We start from the raw sequence: 15,049 nt of genomic DNA, 5'->3' as shown, positions 1-15,049 counted from the left end.
AATTTCGAGCGAATTGCAACGAGAGCCCGTCGTCCTTCCACAGCCGGCTCCGTTGTACTTCACAGTCCTCTAAATGATACGATCTCGCCGTTGACCCGCGCGCACCGACACTAATTTCGTAACACTTGCCGCATAGAAAACGTCACAATGTGAGTCCTTTTGATTGAGCTCCGTTCAGTTTTGATCGTTTTGTTCTCCTGGCGCTCGTCCATCGACCAAGATATCTTCTTTTTTCCTCTCTGATGACATCTTTTTAGATTCTTCGCGTTCGCCTCACTATGATAATGCCCTCGTCGTAGGCAGGACTCGCACGATCGAGTCCTATAGCTGGTTTTTTGTCATTTAAAACTTAACTAGACCGGTAACCCTCGCGGAACGTCTTTTCTTATAAAGCGTCGTTTTGGCATATTTCAACAATACGACCTTGGAAATACGTCGGACACTCCGCTCGAGTTTCGACTTTGCCCGAAGAAGAAACACCGAGCTCGCGGATAATCCCCATGGAATTTTGTGCCTCGAATTGTCTTAGTAATCCCACGTTTCCTCCGGTTCGTGTTTCACCACGTCCTTCGGACTTTCCTCCGTAGACTGTTGCATCTGTTGCGCCGACGGCGGTCTGAGCGACGTCACTGGACTGTTTTGACCAGATTTTGGACTGGGAAGCGGACTATCCCGATCGGCTCCATTGTTGCCAGATACGGAAGAGACATCGCTTTGAGCATCTTCTTCATATCGATCTTGCACTGGTGTCGGTTCAATTCTTATGGTCTCCTCGGCTTCTCTTTTTACTCCATAATCGTCCGTCTGCATCACACAAACTCCATTAATGATAACTTCGTCACCTGCTCTCGTTGGTTCTTGCCATTCCGGATTCACCCATTGCGGTGCCGCGGGTTTTCTTCTATTGGACCTGACCGTCGTGGGTGCCGTCGGTGTTTCTGTAGGTTCTCTCTTTATACTGCTGGCCGAACCTTCCGAGTCCTCGCTACCTAGATTACTCATCGCATCGTCGACATCTTCGTCTTCGAATTCTTGATTGGGCTCTCTCTTTAGAGCATTCATCGAGAGGTCCAGACCAGAGCATTGTTCTTTCAGTGCATTACCTACTAGGGCCGCCAGATTGGGATTAAAATACGGAGAGTAAGGTAAAGGTACATTTCCTAAGCCTAGTCTCTCCTTTTGAATCTCCAGCAGTCTTTGGTTTAACAGCAATCTGAATTGAACAGGATCGAACGGTTGACCAGGTTCTCGCGGCGACTGCGGTTCCGGTTGGCCGTGCGGTGTTTGTTGCTTCAGTCTCATTCGATGATTGTGAAACCAATTTGTTATCGTTCTCGACGACAGGGCTAGTTCACCGGCGAGGAATTCGATGGTAGCCACATTGGGATAAGGATCCAAGGCGAAAGCGAGTCTAAGGGCTTCTTTCTGTTCTTCTGAGAAAAGAACGCGTTGCTTCTTCCCGGTAGTAGGTCCCGGACCAGGTGATGCCGCGTGATAGAATTCGGCTGTGTCGTTGCTCGAAGTATCAGAGCTGTTATCGTGACCGGGACCGCTGCTACGTCGTCTCTTGTTCGCCTCTCGTCGTTCATTCTTCAACGCCTGCAATCGATCAACATTGTGTGCATCTGATAGCCAAAGCTGCATCCTAATAAAAGGCTCTCGGCCTTTTATACTGAGCATATGCCACGGTTTCGGTTTGCTCAGTAACTCACTGACAGAGCCCTGCGACAGACCGAGAACCGCTTCACCAAAAATCTTTTGGCCGATGTTGTTAGCTAATAACGCTTCCTTGATTTTTGTTGTGATTGTCTGTGTGTCGAGATCCTGCGTAAGGGCGGCCATCTCGTATACGCTTGGTGAAATGTGAGGATGAAGACTTCGAAGAGGCGACGGTGCCATCTGATGATGTGGCGAGTGTAGTGACATTTGTTGCTGCTGCTGCTGTTGTTTCTTTTGGAGTTCTTGCATGCTGAGCTGAGTATGAGGATGATGGGGTCCGGGTGGGGTCAACATCATCGGTGGTGGCGGCTTGCGCCTTCGCTGCATTCTGAAGCTGTTCTTGGACGAGTTTTGTTGGTGGCATTGGTTTCATAGGTGTTCCGCAAGCTGTAACAAAAAAATTCGATTAAAAAAATTTAGCAAGTATAAAAGAAAATTGATAGTCCGAAAGCTCATCTTTTACGGACGTCAAATAATGCAATTCTTTTACTTCTATCGAATATCATATAAATACAATTTTCAACTCATTCTATATAATAAAATAAAGTTGCGTCTATATTACAAAAATGTCATGCTTATTTAAAGTCGCTTTTCATCACAACAAGATACACGACAACTTATCATGACGTCGTGCTTGACAGACATACCAGAGCTCCCGAACTACGTTGATAATAAAGTAACAAAACATCTATATTGACCTGAGTTAAACTTACGAGGCAGGCCGCCGTAGCCGCCGGTCCTCATTAGCTTCTCCGGTGCGATCTTGTACTGGCTGGCGACGAGCTTGTGCACCGCGTTGTCATCTTCGAGGAACATTTTCATCCGGATAAAGGGCTCACGACCTTTTTGGGTCAGCATGTGCCATGGTTTTGGACGCGCGAGGAGGTCTGACACTGATCCCTGAGATAAACCCAATACTGATTCGCCAAATAGCCGCTGCGAAATCGAATACTGAGACAGTTGTTCCTTCACCTGCACATTAACAGCAGGAAAAAATTTGAGATTAGATACAGTACAAACAATAAATTATACAATTAATACTCGTACCGTGGCCCTTACCCTTTTCACAATATCTTCCGTATTAAGGTTATTGTACAGGTCGAACTGTTGCTGCGTGATCGGAGGAAGCACAGCTTTCAGCGGTCTTTGGTTGGCCGAATGATGAGTTGGGGTGGACGGTTGACTTATCAGACTGTTCGTGATGGAGGCCATTCTCTGAAGAGGACTGGCTGCCGCCGCACTGGAGAACTCTTCGTTGGGTGTCATCGCAGGGGGAAGTATGGAATTGCCAAGCGGTGAACTCGCGCTAGAACCTCCAGGCGTCGATTGAGGACCTGTCGATTCTTGCTTCGGCCTCACCAAAGAGAATGCACTTCCGGCGTGTCTCATTGCCTCTTCCATCTTCTCTTTTTCTTCTTCTGACACACCGTTTATCATTTTATTGCGCGGATCCACTTTGCCTAAACTCAAGTCCTGAACACCACCGCCGCCATTCGCGGCTAAATGATGTTGTTGAAGAGCTTGTTGTTGAAGCGCCAACAAACCTGGTAATCCAGGCAATCCTGGCAGTCCAGTCATCGAGGGATTCTGACCTGGTGCGGCATTTAATTTTTGGAGCTCACGGTGATAAGCGTCCAATGCTAATCGAATGTCTTCCTGAGTGCGCTCGATGCCTTGAAGACCGCTCTGCGTACTACTGAAAAAATGTGGAAAGATCGCACTACGGTCAATCGAGGTCATGTGCTGTCCTCAATAATGATCAATCACGGTAAATGTAATCGTACATAAACATTATATCATCAAAACCGTCAACTTCAAATTACATTTCACATAGAAAAATCTTTTTTTTTTTTAAATTATATAGTCGAAATACGATGTATAGTATATATATATCATATTCGAATGCATCGAGCATTTTTATTTGATTTAGATAATGTAGGAAGTTGCACCACTCAAATAAGGTTTTCTTAGCACGAAACGATGATTTGCTCTTGACATTTCGTGTCATATTCGAGCATAAGACATTAATTCGATCGTGTATTATTATCCATTTAGTCATCATCATGCATTGGCAGAGATTGTGTATCATTCGAGTGAGTTGCGATATAAATGTTGTAAGAAAATCCACGTCATTAATCGTCGGTCTTACCTAGGGAACTCTCGCGGACGAAGATTCTCCACTCTCGTGCCCATCAGCTTAGCCAGTTCTTCTTGGTAAATCCTTACTACCTTCTCCTGGGGAATGTCATCGTTTTCGTACTTCTTCAGTCTCCTATTTTGGCTGTCCAGTCTGTCTTTGTTGAACGGACTCGGGCAACCGATTCTGTTCGGACTCTTGCTGTCAGCATCGTTCGATACTTCGTGCTCACCTCTCATTTGCATATGGCTCGATTCCGACAGAATATGTGCCAATCTTTCATCATTCATTTCTTGCGGACCACTATCCTGTGGTCCACGTGCGAATGCTGGCATTCCTTGTTCCTTGCCTGAAACATACTCTACGGGTGAGGCACAACTTGTGGTGTATTCTTACTCAGTTTGGTTGGCTTAGAAATATAATCAGATATATATATATAAATAAATTTGAATAAAAAACATAAATAATTCGCGACGCGATGTTTAACTGACTTTTGGTAGCAGTGTTATTTACTATTTTCGCTCATTTTCCTCTGCTAAAAATTTTATGTCTTAAAAAATGATGTTATTTTTTTACATCATATAATATATAAATATGTATATGTTGTAAAATCTTAAATTGATCTTACAAATTACATTTATTTTCTAATGAAGAATGTTTATTCGAAAATAGTAACCTATATTAATAATGAGTCATATTTGGAGGATGATTTTATGTTCCTAAGCAATTAATAATGCGCGCAATCGATAACTGCGTGCTGAACCCGAAGGCAAAGTATACTCAACGACGATAATTAAAATATCCTCTTTTGGACCCTCTCCCTTGCGGTCTTTCCCTTGCACGTCGGCAGGAGTGTAGTCCTCCTACGTGTTTCCTGTCTAATTGACCAATCAGCTGCAAGATTCAGACGAATGAACTACCGATCATGTCTTTGATTGCTCTCGCGAGCATTGCACGCGAATCGACGAGAGAAAGTGGCTTGACACGCGGCGTAAGAATCCCGTATCTATTTTGACGGTGTGGAAGAAGAAATAATCTTCGAGCGATTTGTCCATCAAGATATGATGTTCCTTACTTAAACGTGCATGGAATTCACTGTATTTCTACGATTGCGAGTGTAGTGAACGATTCTTACCAGATTCGAGAGCTACGTTTTGTATCATTATCTTGTATTATTTATGTTGTGTAGATTGCTTCTAATCCTAATGCAATCGCAACGTCCGCGGCGAGTGCCGTATTAAGAAGAAGAATAATGTCTCTTTTTCATCGCTTCTCTGATTAGAGTATCGTATAGCATACATCCTTCACGAGAAATTTAACTTCCCTAGCAATAATGTGAGTTGCATTCCATCATATTATACGCTCTAACGCTGATAGGTAATGGTACCTTCGTCAGAAGAAATCGACAGGCTTGCCGATTAAGATAACGATAGCGAAATGTTCATGCAATTGACAATCAGGTGGGTGGTTCGAAGCATTCAAGTGAAATCGGGAAAGGAGAGAATGATGACGTATATGCATATCCGCGCGATCGCGCATTGTCGCAACTTTTGAATTCCTGCCAACAAACTCGTGCTTGCGTGATTATGCTTCTGCTCTCTTCATGCGCCTATGAATATACATGTAGAATTAATAAATGTTCTTTCGTAGAACAGATTCTGGATTTATTAAGATTGGCTGCTATTAATGACGTAATTTCAAAAATGAGAAACTATAGATATCGTGATGACCGATATAAAATAATCCTCTTGGCAAACATAGGTAATTGGCAATGTGTCAGAAAGATTGCTCATAAACAAATGTTATAAATTTTTATCATATTATAAATATACATTGTGTTATATATTGGCAATTTTATCACTGAATTCGGAGAAGCATGTGTAACGATTATGCTACGTATAGGAAATGTTTGCGGGGGTGTACCGAGATAAAAGAAATGAGGTCACTGTTACGTCTTTTCTGTAGGCTATCTACGATCCCAAAATCAACGCTATCATTATCGAACGGAATATATCATTTGAATTGCGGTAACAATAGCAATATTTGAAGCTCCATTCGAGGAATCACGTTAAGCTGTAATCACACAACGATTGCCGATTGGATTATGATTATGATTGGCAATTGACTGAAAAATAATCGCCAGTCACAATCGTATAATTCAATTGGCAACCGGTAGTATGATTATGGTTTTACATAGGTTTAATTAATCTAAAAAGAATATTAAAATGAACGAATTTCATCGCCGACTCACAATTTTGCTGCTGTATTTAAACGCTTGTTGATTGCTATTATTGAAGATAATTAATTTTGATATATAGCACTTTGAAATTCTATACTATTATCGTGCAAACCAAATGCTGCCACATGACAGCGTAGCTCAATCTTGTTGGAAACTGATGGTGAGAGATTAGTTACTTGCGTCACTAACATCTTCCTTTCCGTACTTCGACGGCATCACGTGGGAAACCTTACGCGCATCGTACGGAATCGTGCGCGCCGGTTGATTATTACGCTCGAGAACCAACATCCTCCGGCAACTTTCTCATAGGAAATCTAGAATAAGTAGTCGGGCAACAAATATTATCGGACGAACGCGATCGCGGGCAATACTTTACGACGCGTCCAACATACAACGACGATGAGCGCAATTCTTTACTTGTCACATATATCCACAGACATTCTCATTAGCCCAGATACAATGAACAGTATCGCCGCAATTTCACAATGTTTCTCTCAATTAAGAAATATTTTTCCACAAGTTTGCTTAATCACGAATCAACTTGTGTGCTACTTTTAGGCGGCAAATATAGCGTGTGTATCGCAGTAGGTTTTAATGAAATTAGATTTAGGAGTATTTCATCAAGTTCCGAAGGATGTTACATTATGACGGGAAAGGTGTTAGAATCAGACTTTGAAAAATATAGCGTGAGTGCATTGTATATTCTCAACAGTTGGATGATAAAAGATTTTCATCTCATCGCTACTTCGATCGCTCACACATGCGTCAATTTCTCACGGTTTGAAAAATCTCGATGACGGGATAAAGTCGCTTGGAAAATGGCCCGGGTGTTTCGCAACGTCGCGGTATGTCCCGCATTGTTACGAGCTTTGCGCACTAAATCCATACTTTTCTCAGCGATTGCGCGCCCGCCGCTGGCACCTTCGTCTTACCTGCGGATGGCGAAACGTCACGGTCGACGTGCGTCCCGATCGCGTCGCGGCATCAAAGACCGGTTACGGAGAATCGACGAAAGAGAGAACAATCGCGTCCGTTTCGCGGTATACAATAGGCGCGACGACAACGCGCGAAGGAAATGTTCGCGTACGCTTACGCGTACTCGTGCGTGTTTCGCCGGAAAGGAAACCATACCGTACCGGCGGCAATTATATTCGCGCCGTAAAATTGTCTCGACGCATGCACGTGCACGCGACGCGATCCGCGCACACACGAGCGCGCACGCGGCGCGAAATAAGAGAGAAACGTCGACAATGGACCTGATTACAAAATCTGGAACGATTTCGTGGGAGTTCGCCGGTAACGGTGACTTAAGAAATTCACCCGATTGTTGCGGGAGTTACGGGTTACGATGCTTCCGAGCGCTACGCGTTGCAACTCACGATCGCATGCGGGATTTGTGGAGAGCGCGCGTGCATGCGCCGTGTATGGAAATCTACGATCTTCGCGTCAACTCGATTTTTTCGTAAAATTGGCACGTCAACTCGGAGAGAATCGTGTATATTCTGTTATATAATATTTAAGCAACGTCGATATAAATACATCCAATAATTTCATTATCTCGATGCTGCTCATTAAAAAAGAAATGAATATTTTGTGAGTTGTCCACGATATGCTAATTCGCTGATCAGTACTTCAGAGGAAATATATTTACCGTAATGATGTCATTTTAGAGATAAGCAGAATAAGTACACATATTTGTTCGTATTTTACCGTGCGCATTCCAATCATTTTTTGCACAATGCATCTAAATGCAAATTTAAATATCTCACAGAATGTCGATCGGACAATTATTAAGTAATTTAATTAGCAACACAGCGACATGCTGGAAATATAAAATAAGTAACGAAATGCTAGTTTCTTCAAATATCCAGTTTAAAGTATCAATCCTGAGGAGAAACTAGATGTTATCGACTAGTATACGATTGCATTCAACATCGGATCCTCGTTTGCATCATCGTTAAGAACCAAGACGCGTTTGCACCCGAAAATTCTGAGCAGGTCGTGCGCACATAACGTGTCTCGTCGCGGCGAGGCGTCAAGATGTGGAAGGATACGAGCGGTACATGAGATCCGATAAAATCGGTGCGCGAGGCGGAGCTAATGAACGAAACTTGTTCGCGCGGGATACAGTTGGGAGCGTTGCGCTCTGCAGCCGTTTGCGTGCACCTGTGCGCGCACCTGTATACAAGAAGTATTTTCTTCGTTACTTTTGCGGGTGGAGGTATGTCGTTACATACAACAGCTTGTTCAACTAACGGTGAGATATATGACGTCCGTAGACCCGCGAGGCATCGTCGTGTCGATTTCTTTTCTGGACAATTAAAGAATAATCAATGTTGGTAGCAAAAAAATAGTTTCGAATTAAATTGAACCATTTCGATCTTACAGATTGCTAGTGATTCACAATGAATTAATTTCAATTTGTATAGACAGATAATTTTAAGAATGTACGTGTCACATCTCAAAGCGTTATCAAAAATATTCAAATTTTATAGATTGTTTTATTAGCATGTCTAGAGTATCTATGTAAAATTGGAACATTCTCTTATTAGTTTAAAAACTTTATTGGTTTAAAAATTATTTAATATTTTTGTTTGCCTTGATTTTTATGTAAATCACGTTTTGTAGTACTTGTTTACAAATTTAATAAGGTTGTAACATTACGAATCAAATTTTTTATATATACTAATAAAATTTTAATATTCGTGCAAAACTTTATTTGGATCCACTTACTCATTTAAAAATTATTTGCCTAAAATGACACCAAAATATGGTCATTTTGTTGCATAAAGCTATTATAAATAAAATTATTTGTTTAGTTTTTTGATTTTAGGATATATTTGTCACAATTTTTTTTTGTTATTATTAGCTGATATTGACTTTTTAGCTGATTTTTTTGCTGATTTTTTTACAGTAGATATTATACAGCTAAAATTATACACCCTTAAGAATCATACAAGAGAATTCCGCGATACTCTGATTTCAGTCTGTATGTATAATTCATTCACCTTTTCAGCTAAGACTATTTTGTGATTAAAAACTGCTTGAAAAAGTTTCAACTATAATCTTCGTAAATAATAAATAATTTTTCCGTAAAAAGTATAGTATAATCTAATTCTCCGACAGACGAACAATCAGCTGGTCTTCTGATGACCTCTGTGAATCGTAATTTTATTTAATGTGTATTTGAGTATATATGTAGTTCAGCTGATATTGTCACGCGTAAATATTACATGAGTTTTGAAATCGTTGTCGCACTTCGATAATATTATCTCTTTTTCGAATTGGGTCAACGTACGCAGATGAAATATTTTATAATCGCAATCGTTGGATGAATACTTTTTTGGGTTCGACACTATTCTCTATGTATACTTTGAGTTAGTCGTTTCTTTTTAAACACCACTAATTACAAAGTGAGAATAATAAAAAAACCTATTCATGCTCTTCTATAAAATGCAATAATTATATCAGTTATAAAAGCATAAACGTCCTGTCATTCGTACGGAAATCATAGTTATATGACTATGAGTATGGCTCGCAACGTTTCTCGCTGCGGTTACAAATCATCGTAACTATGATTTTCATCCGTGACGGTCGTCGCGAAAAGTCTCCGGGAGACTCCGGCGGATCGCACGTGTGCGACGTGCACTCACCGCTGCAGGAAACAAAATTTTGCAATAAACTGACTTGGAGTTAGACCAACTATGTTTATTACGGTAATCTCACGTTGTTCTTGGTTGCGCTTAGCTCAATTGTGTTGTAGCACTCCGCGCAAGCAATAATATAGACTCAGACGTGCCGTGCTGAATAGTGGGCCAAGATCCAGATACGTTTGTCGTAGGATTAGTAGTTTCCACGAACGCGCGATTTTTGCGGCTTATCTTAAGCGACTGACTGAAAGCTATCTGCGTAATTTATATAGTGATTTAGATCATCAGAAGACCCGAGAACTTTGAGTAACGTTAACTGGATCCAAATCATGTCACCCTGAACTACACGCGAATAAATTCATTGTCAGCAATATAGCGACCTCGACGCGAGTAAATTTTCGTGAAAATTAACACGTTCATAAATAAGTATGAGTGTAAAGATTGAGGAATATCGCGTGAAGCAGACTGTAAAGACTAATAGAGCCTTTGCTCGGTACACGATAATTATGCGCACGATTTACGTGATATCGAAGAATAAACTTTGTGATATTTCCATAATAAAAATTGTGATTTAATACAGAATCATTTTGACTCAAAATCAGTAGCTCACTATTGTTATCATTATTATATAATAATAATTTTTAAACGTACAATTTTTAATGAATGATAAATAATAAGATGATCACAAAGGGGATTCACAAATCACAATAAAGCTTTCAGTGACAGGTTGATATTGTGCCTGTGCTTGTCTATAGAGCACGCGATGAGTCGTTAGATCAGGTATTTAGCCCGACGCAAACTTATCTTAACCGACACCTCCACCAAAGCTAGGCGGCGCCTTTCAGGCTTTATAAAGTCACTGATTTTTGCCCATAAATCACGTCTGATTATAGAAGTTTCGGACATTACTCCAAGTATATTTATGCTATTGAATCACGGCGGATTCTCGTTACGATCACAAAGGGCTTATGACCATGATTCATACGAACAAACGGCCACAGTGAATGATTAATCCGATAACTAGAGAAACGTATTGATGATGGTGTGCTATATTTTTAATACAGATTTTTAATAATTGATTATAATTATTTTTGAATCTAAAGAAACTTGATTCGTAGTATCTATTAATTATTTATGCAAATAACATGACATGCCTCAATTGTTTAATACACGAGCTATATATAAATGTGGTTTAATTGAGAACTAAAATAAAATTTTGAAGTAATACGGCGCTAAAAAATAGTATTTAAAACATTAACAATGACCATCAATATTTTTTATTACGATTTTTTTTCTTTTGACGCCTTGACCAATTTCGACCGAATAATCGGATTAGCAGTGGTTCTTGCAATTTTGATTTACTGCCGCGCTCACGCCACGAAATAATACACGCGTCCCTGTAATTTTACGGCTGACGTATCGAGAAATGTTACGATCCCCTAAGTTTTTGTCACCGGTTCCCTCCCGCCACCCTACGATCGCCCTAACCCTTCATTCCATTTGTGTTCCATCCTTCCCTCTCTCGCGTGTACTCTGTCCTATCCGCTGTAATGTCCCGTGATTGTTGTTACCAGAGATCCGACGGAAACCGACAATCCATTGATGCGGGACGCATGTCGTGCTCCGACTGAATTTTATACACGTTTTATTTCGTCACCGGACGTGAAGGGAAAATGATGGCATTGAGTCAACATCCTGCGCGATTGATATTAATATTTACAAAAAAGCGGAAGGGATCGCAAGCGGTCGTGTATTGCGAGTTCATACGTATGTCGTCGTTGCGAGAGCATATTTTGTGAATGAAGCGCGTAAAAAAAAAGTTATTACGATATTACACTCATGTACTTGTCAAACATAACTCTATTATCACCGAGGATAAATGTTTTTCTAATTACTATGAGTGTATCATGAGAATGTTCACAGCGATGCCAAGATAAAATACCGTTTACTCGCTATAATCTAGCAAAGCCGTGGCAAGCGGAAAAGTGTAAATTACTCTCCGATAATAAAAGAGATCGACGCATTTGGGATTTCTATGTTCTCCACTGGATCTTCCTTTCTTCCCCCATCTCTTCCCTTTCTATATACCGCGGAGCCCTTTATACATCTCACCCCTACCTAGTGCTCATCCGGGACTTCCTATTCCCAGGAGCTATTAGTCTAAACAATATGGCTGCCAAACGCAGCATACAATCGATAGCGGGCAAGGTATGCCAACGAGCTGCGTAATTTAATTAAGACTATAGTTGTTCAAGTCTAGATACAACGTTCTTTTTCATCAAATATTGAATATAATGTGGCTTTGATAATAACACGATATAGCGATGTAGCGAAGTACTTTTTATCTCATAATTATACAAAGATAAACTTATTATAACTGTTAATTCCTATTCGTGTACAATTATTGCAAGGTTGTACAAAATCATAGATTATTTCACTGCAATTGACTTCTATCAATGATTTGTAGGATTTTTATCTGTCTCATTCTTCTAACTTAACCGTAGCGAAAGCCCACGATGTCACCAACGCATACTTAACTCCCTAATGATTCGCGTGTACACGAAGAGGGATGAGATCTCTTGAGCGTTCCTTTCCCGCGGTGCAGTTAGAGGGAACGGAAGTACCATCAGGTCCCGCGTTAGACAGCCGAAAGGTTAGCTGACAGCTCGTGGTTAGTGATTCGGCGAGATGGATTATTGGCAGTGCGAGGCGGAAGATTTTCGAGAGTTAAGTTAATCGACAAGTTCGTCGTCGACGATGAAGGCAGAAGTACATTGTGGCGGATAACTCGTTGTAGGAATTGCTGTCTCAAGAATCGAAGACGGAATGTGATTAACAATGTAATTACACACTTAAGATAGCAAACTATTCGACCGCACATCCTCGAATGATCACGTTGAACTTTATCATAAACGCGGTTTATCGCGCTTATGAGGCGTGGAAGGAAGCGAAATTAATCATGATTGCCACAAGTATCCGCTACAATGTGGCGGCATATGTAATTACGATGTCTCGTCCGTCTTCATAGACATCGAGACGTCAGATGACCCAGCCTTCGTCGTGTCGGACGTTACGCAGAGGCGCGTCGAGAAATTGTACGAAACGATTGAAATAAAAATTAAAAAACTTAGTGAGAAACGGAGAGAGAGAGAGAGAGCTGGAACTGATGATCGGTACTCACCTTTCTTGGGGATGAGGGACTTGAGCAGCATCACGGCGTTCTCGTCGCAAGCCCAACCGTGCATCTTCCGATAACTGTCGCGGCCCTTTTCGGTTAACTTGTCCCAAGGCTTGGGCTTACTAAGTAACTCGCTGACCGTGCCTTGACTTAACCCGAGAACATATTTGGCGAATAGTCTTTGACCGATATTGTGTATCGATAATAGTTCGCGCACCCGCCTGGCTATATGAAGAGTGTCAAGATTCTGTGAGGCGTACTTATCCATATTATGACGCAACATTTCCTGCAGTCTCGCCTCCATGGGATCTCCCTTTGGAATGAGGGATTCGCCCAGCCGACCGGCCATACCGGCGGCACCGAACTCGTCGCCGAATCGGAAGGGATACGTTCGATCGTCAAATCGAAACGGACTCTTCAGCGTATCGAGAACGTTTAGTCCACCGATATTGTTATTTGCTAGATGATGGCTATTATTATTATTGTGACATGATTCTTGATCAGGCGGACTCTTCGGGGGCGGTGCACTTGGTATGCCGGGCGTGAGACCGCTGCCATTAATGGAAGCTGAAGTGGTACTAGTTTCCACCATCGACGTCGGTGGCTGGAAACTCGGTGGCGATGTCAAGGCGGTTGTGGAGGATGGTGTTGGAGGGGCTGGTGTCTCATGTCCCGATACTGGCGTTGGCGCTTTCTCAATGACATCTAAACTGCCCAAGGATGTACCGATCGGTGTGTTCGATTTCACCGGAGTGTTTGAAGTGGACGATGGATCCGCACCCGGCGACGGAAGATGATTTAAACTACTTGGCGTTGTTGGCGGGTGTAAACCCATGTGCGGTTGGGCTTGCTGTAATTGTTGTTGCTGTTGAGTTAATTGGCTTAATTGAGATGGCTGTGATTGTTGCTGCTGTTGTTGCTGCTGTTTGCTGCTGCTGCTGTTGCTGCTGTTGCTGTTGTTGGCTCATGATAGACCTTTCCAATGTCCGCCTCCAATTGGCAACGATTTCTTCACCGAGAAACGAGCCGAAGGTCTCGACGTTCTGGAGGGGTGGCGGGAAGAGGAGGCTCGAAGTCGTCGAAGTGGCCGAAGAGGGCGTCGGGGTGGAACGTGGAGGGAGGGAGGCTGCTGTCGGAGGCGGTGGCGGTGGTTGCTGGGAGGACACATGGGACGTAGGTGGCACACCTCCGACCCCGTGGGGCGAGGCGGTCGAGGCGCGCTGCAGGGGTGACGATAATCCACCTGCAACCACCAAAAACACAAGGGAGCCCGTCAGCACGATCTCACGTACATGACATTCAACCTAACTTCGGCTCGCGATGTTGGTCCCGTTCTGATCGCCAGTTTGTCCGCGCTGTCTCTTTCAAAGTGCAAAATCGACCGGTGACTTCGGTTCTCTTGATCATCTTCAGAGACGTCGGATGACCGAGACTCTCTTTTTCGACACTTCGTCGGATCATAATCCACGCTTGAGTGTACAAACGAGGAGCGACGTGGACGCCAACGAGAGGAAGACTGGTGGAGACGTTGCCGATCGCCCGGAAAGAAATCGTGGACGTAAGGATATCGCCCATCTCGCGTTGAATGTTGATCGCGATGACGCGTGCGGATTTGAGAAATCACGTCAAATAAGACGCAATTTTTTTTGTCTTGCGACGTATTTGTCGCGAATATCAGAGTACGAAATATCGAAGGATTTAGAACAAAAACGTAACTGTTTGAGAAGTATTGTGTAATTTTTTAAAATACCATCGAGACTGGTCTCGAAAAGGATTTTATATTGCTACGTGATCTCAGCATACGAAATGTTTGAAACCTTTACGTAAATACGGTCTTATTCCGTTACGGTCGAAGGAAATAATAGCGGGATCGGAAAGATAGGAACGCAAGCGACGACGACGTAGAAGGATGGATTCAGTCGGTTTGATTTAGAAGGGGCGACACGTTGCAGTATCCCTCTGGCTCTCTGCATGTATAGGGTATCTCTTTCTCATTCTCTCTCATCGCGTGCTCTCTCTGTCAGCTTGGATCGATTCATAATAAACTCTGTCCCCGAAACAATGGCTTGGCCCGGGCAAATATTGCGAATATCGTCCACAAATTTGCGTGCACGAAGTTTGCGTTT

The 15,049-nt window shown here is 42.4% G+C and overlaps 1 protein-coding gene across 1 annotated transcript in view; it reads right to left on the bottom strand.

The window, feature by feature from the left end:
* Positions 1–1,701: 1,701 nt before the first annotated feature.
* cut (homeobox protein, cut) overlaps positions 1,702–15,049 on the bottom strand; it is a 126,685-nt gene continuing 113,337 nt past the window's right edge. The window contains 6 exon segments of the mRNA XM_018444603.1: positions 1,702–2,106; positions 2,433–2,691; positions 2,779–3,415; positions 3,869–4,205; positions 12,927–13,852; positions 13,854–14,166. Coding sequence (XP_018300105.1) covers positions 1,772–2,106; positions 2,433–2,691; positions 2,779–3,415; positions 3,869–4,205; positions 12,927–13,852; positions 13,854–14,166 — 2,807 coding nt within the window. The 3' untranslated portion in view covers positions 1,702–1,771.

Source organism: Mycetomoellerius zeteki, unplaced genomic scaffold (genome assembly GCF_001594055.1).
Source record: "Mycetomoellerius zeteki isolate Tzet28-1 unplaced genomic scaffold, Tzet1.0 scaffold102, whole genome shotgun sequence".
NCBI lineage: Eukaryota > Metazoa > Arthropoda > Insecta > Hymenoptera > Formicidae > Mycetomoellerius > Mycetomoellerius zeteki.
Note: the sequence above shows the minus strand (reverse complement) of the source record. Positions and strands in the feature narration are given on the sequence as shown.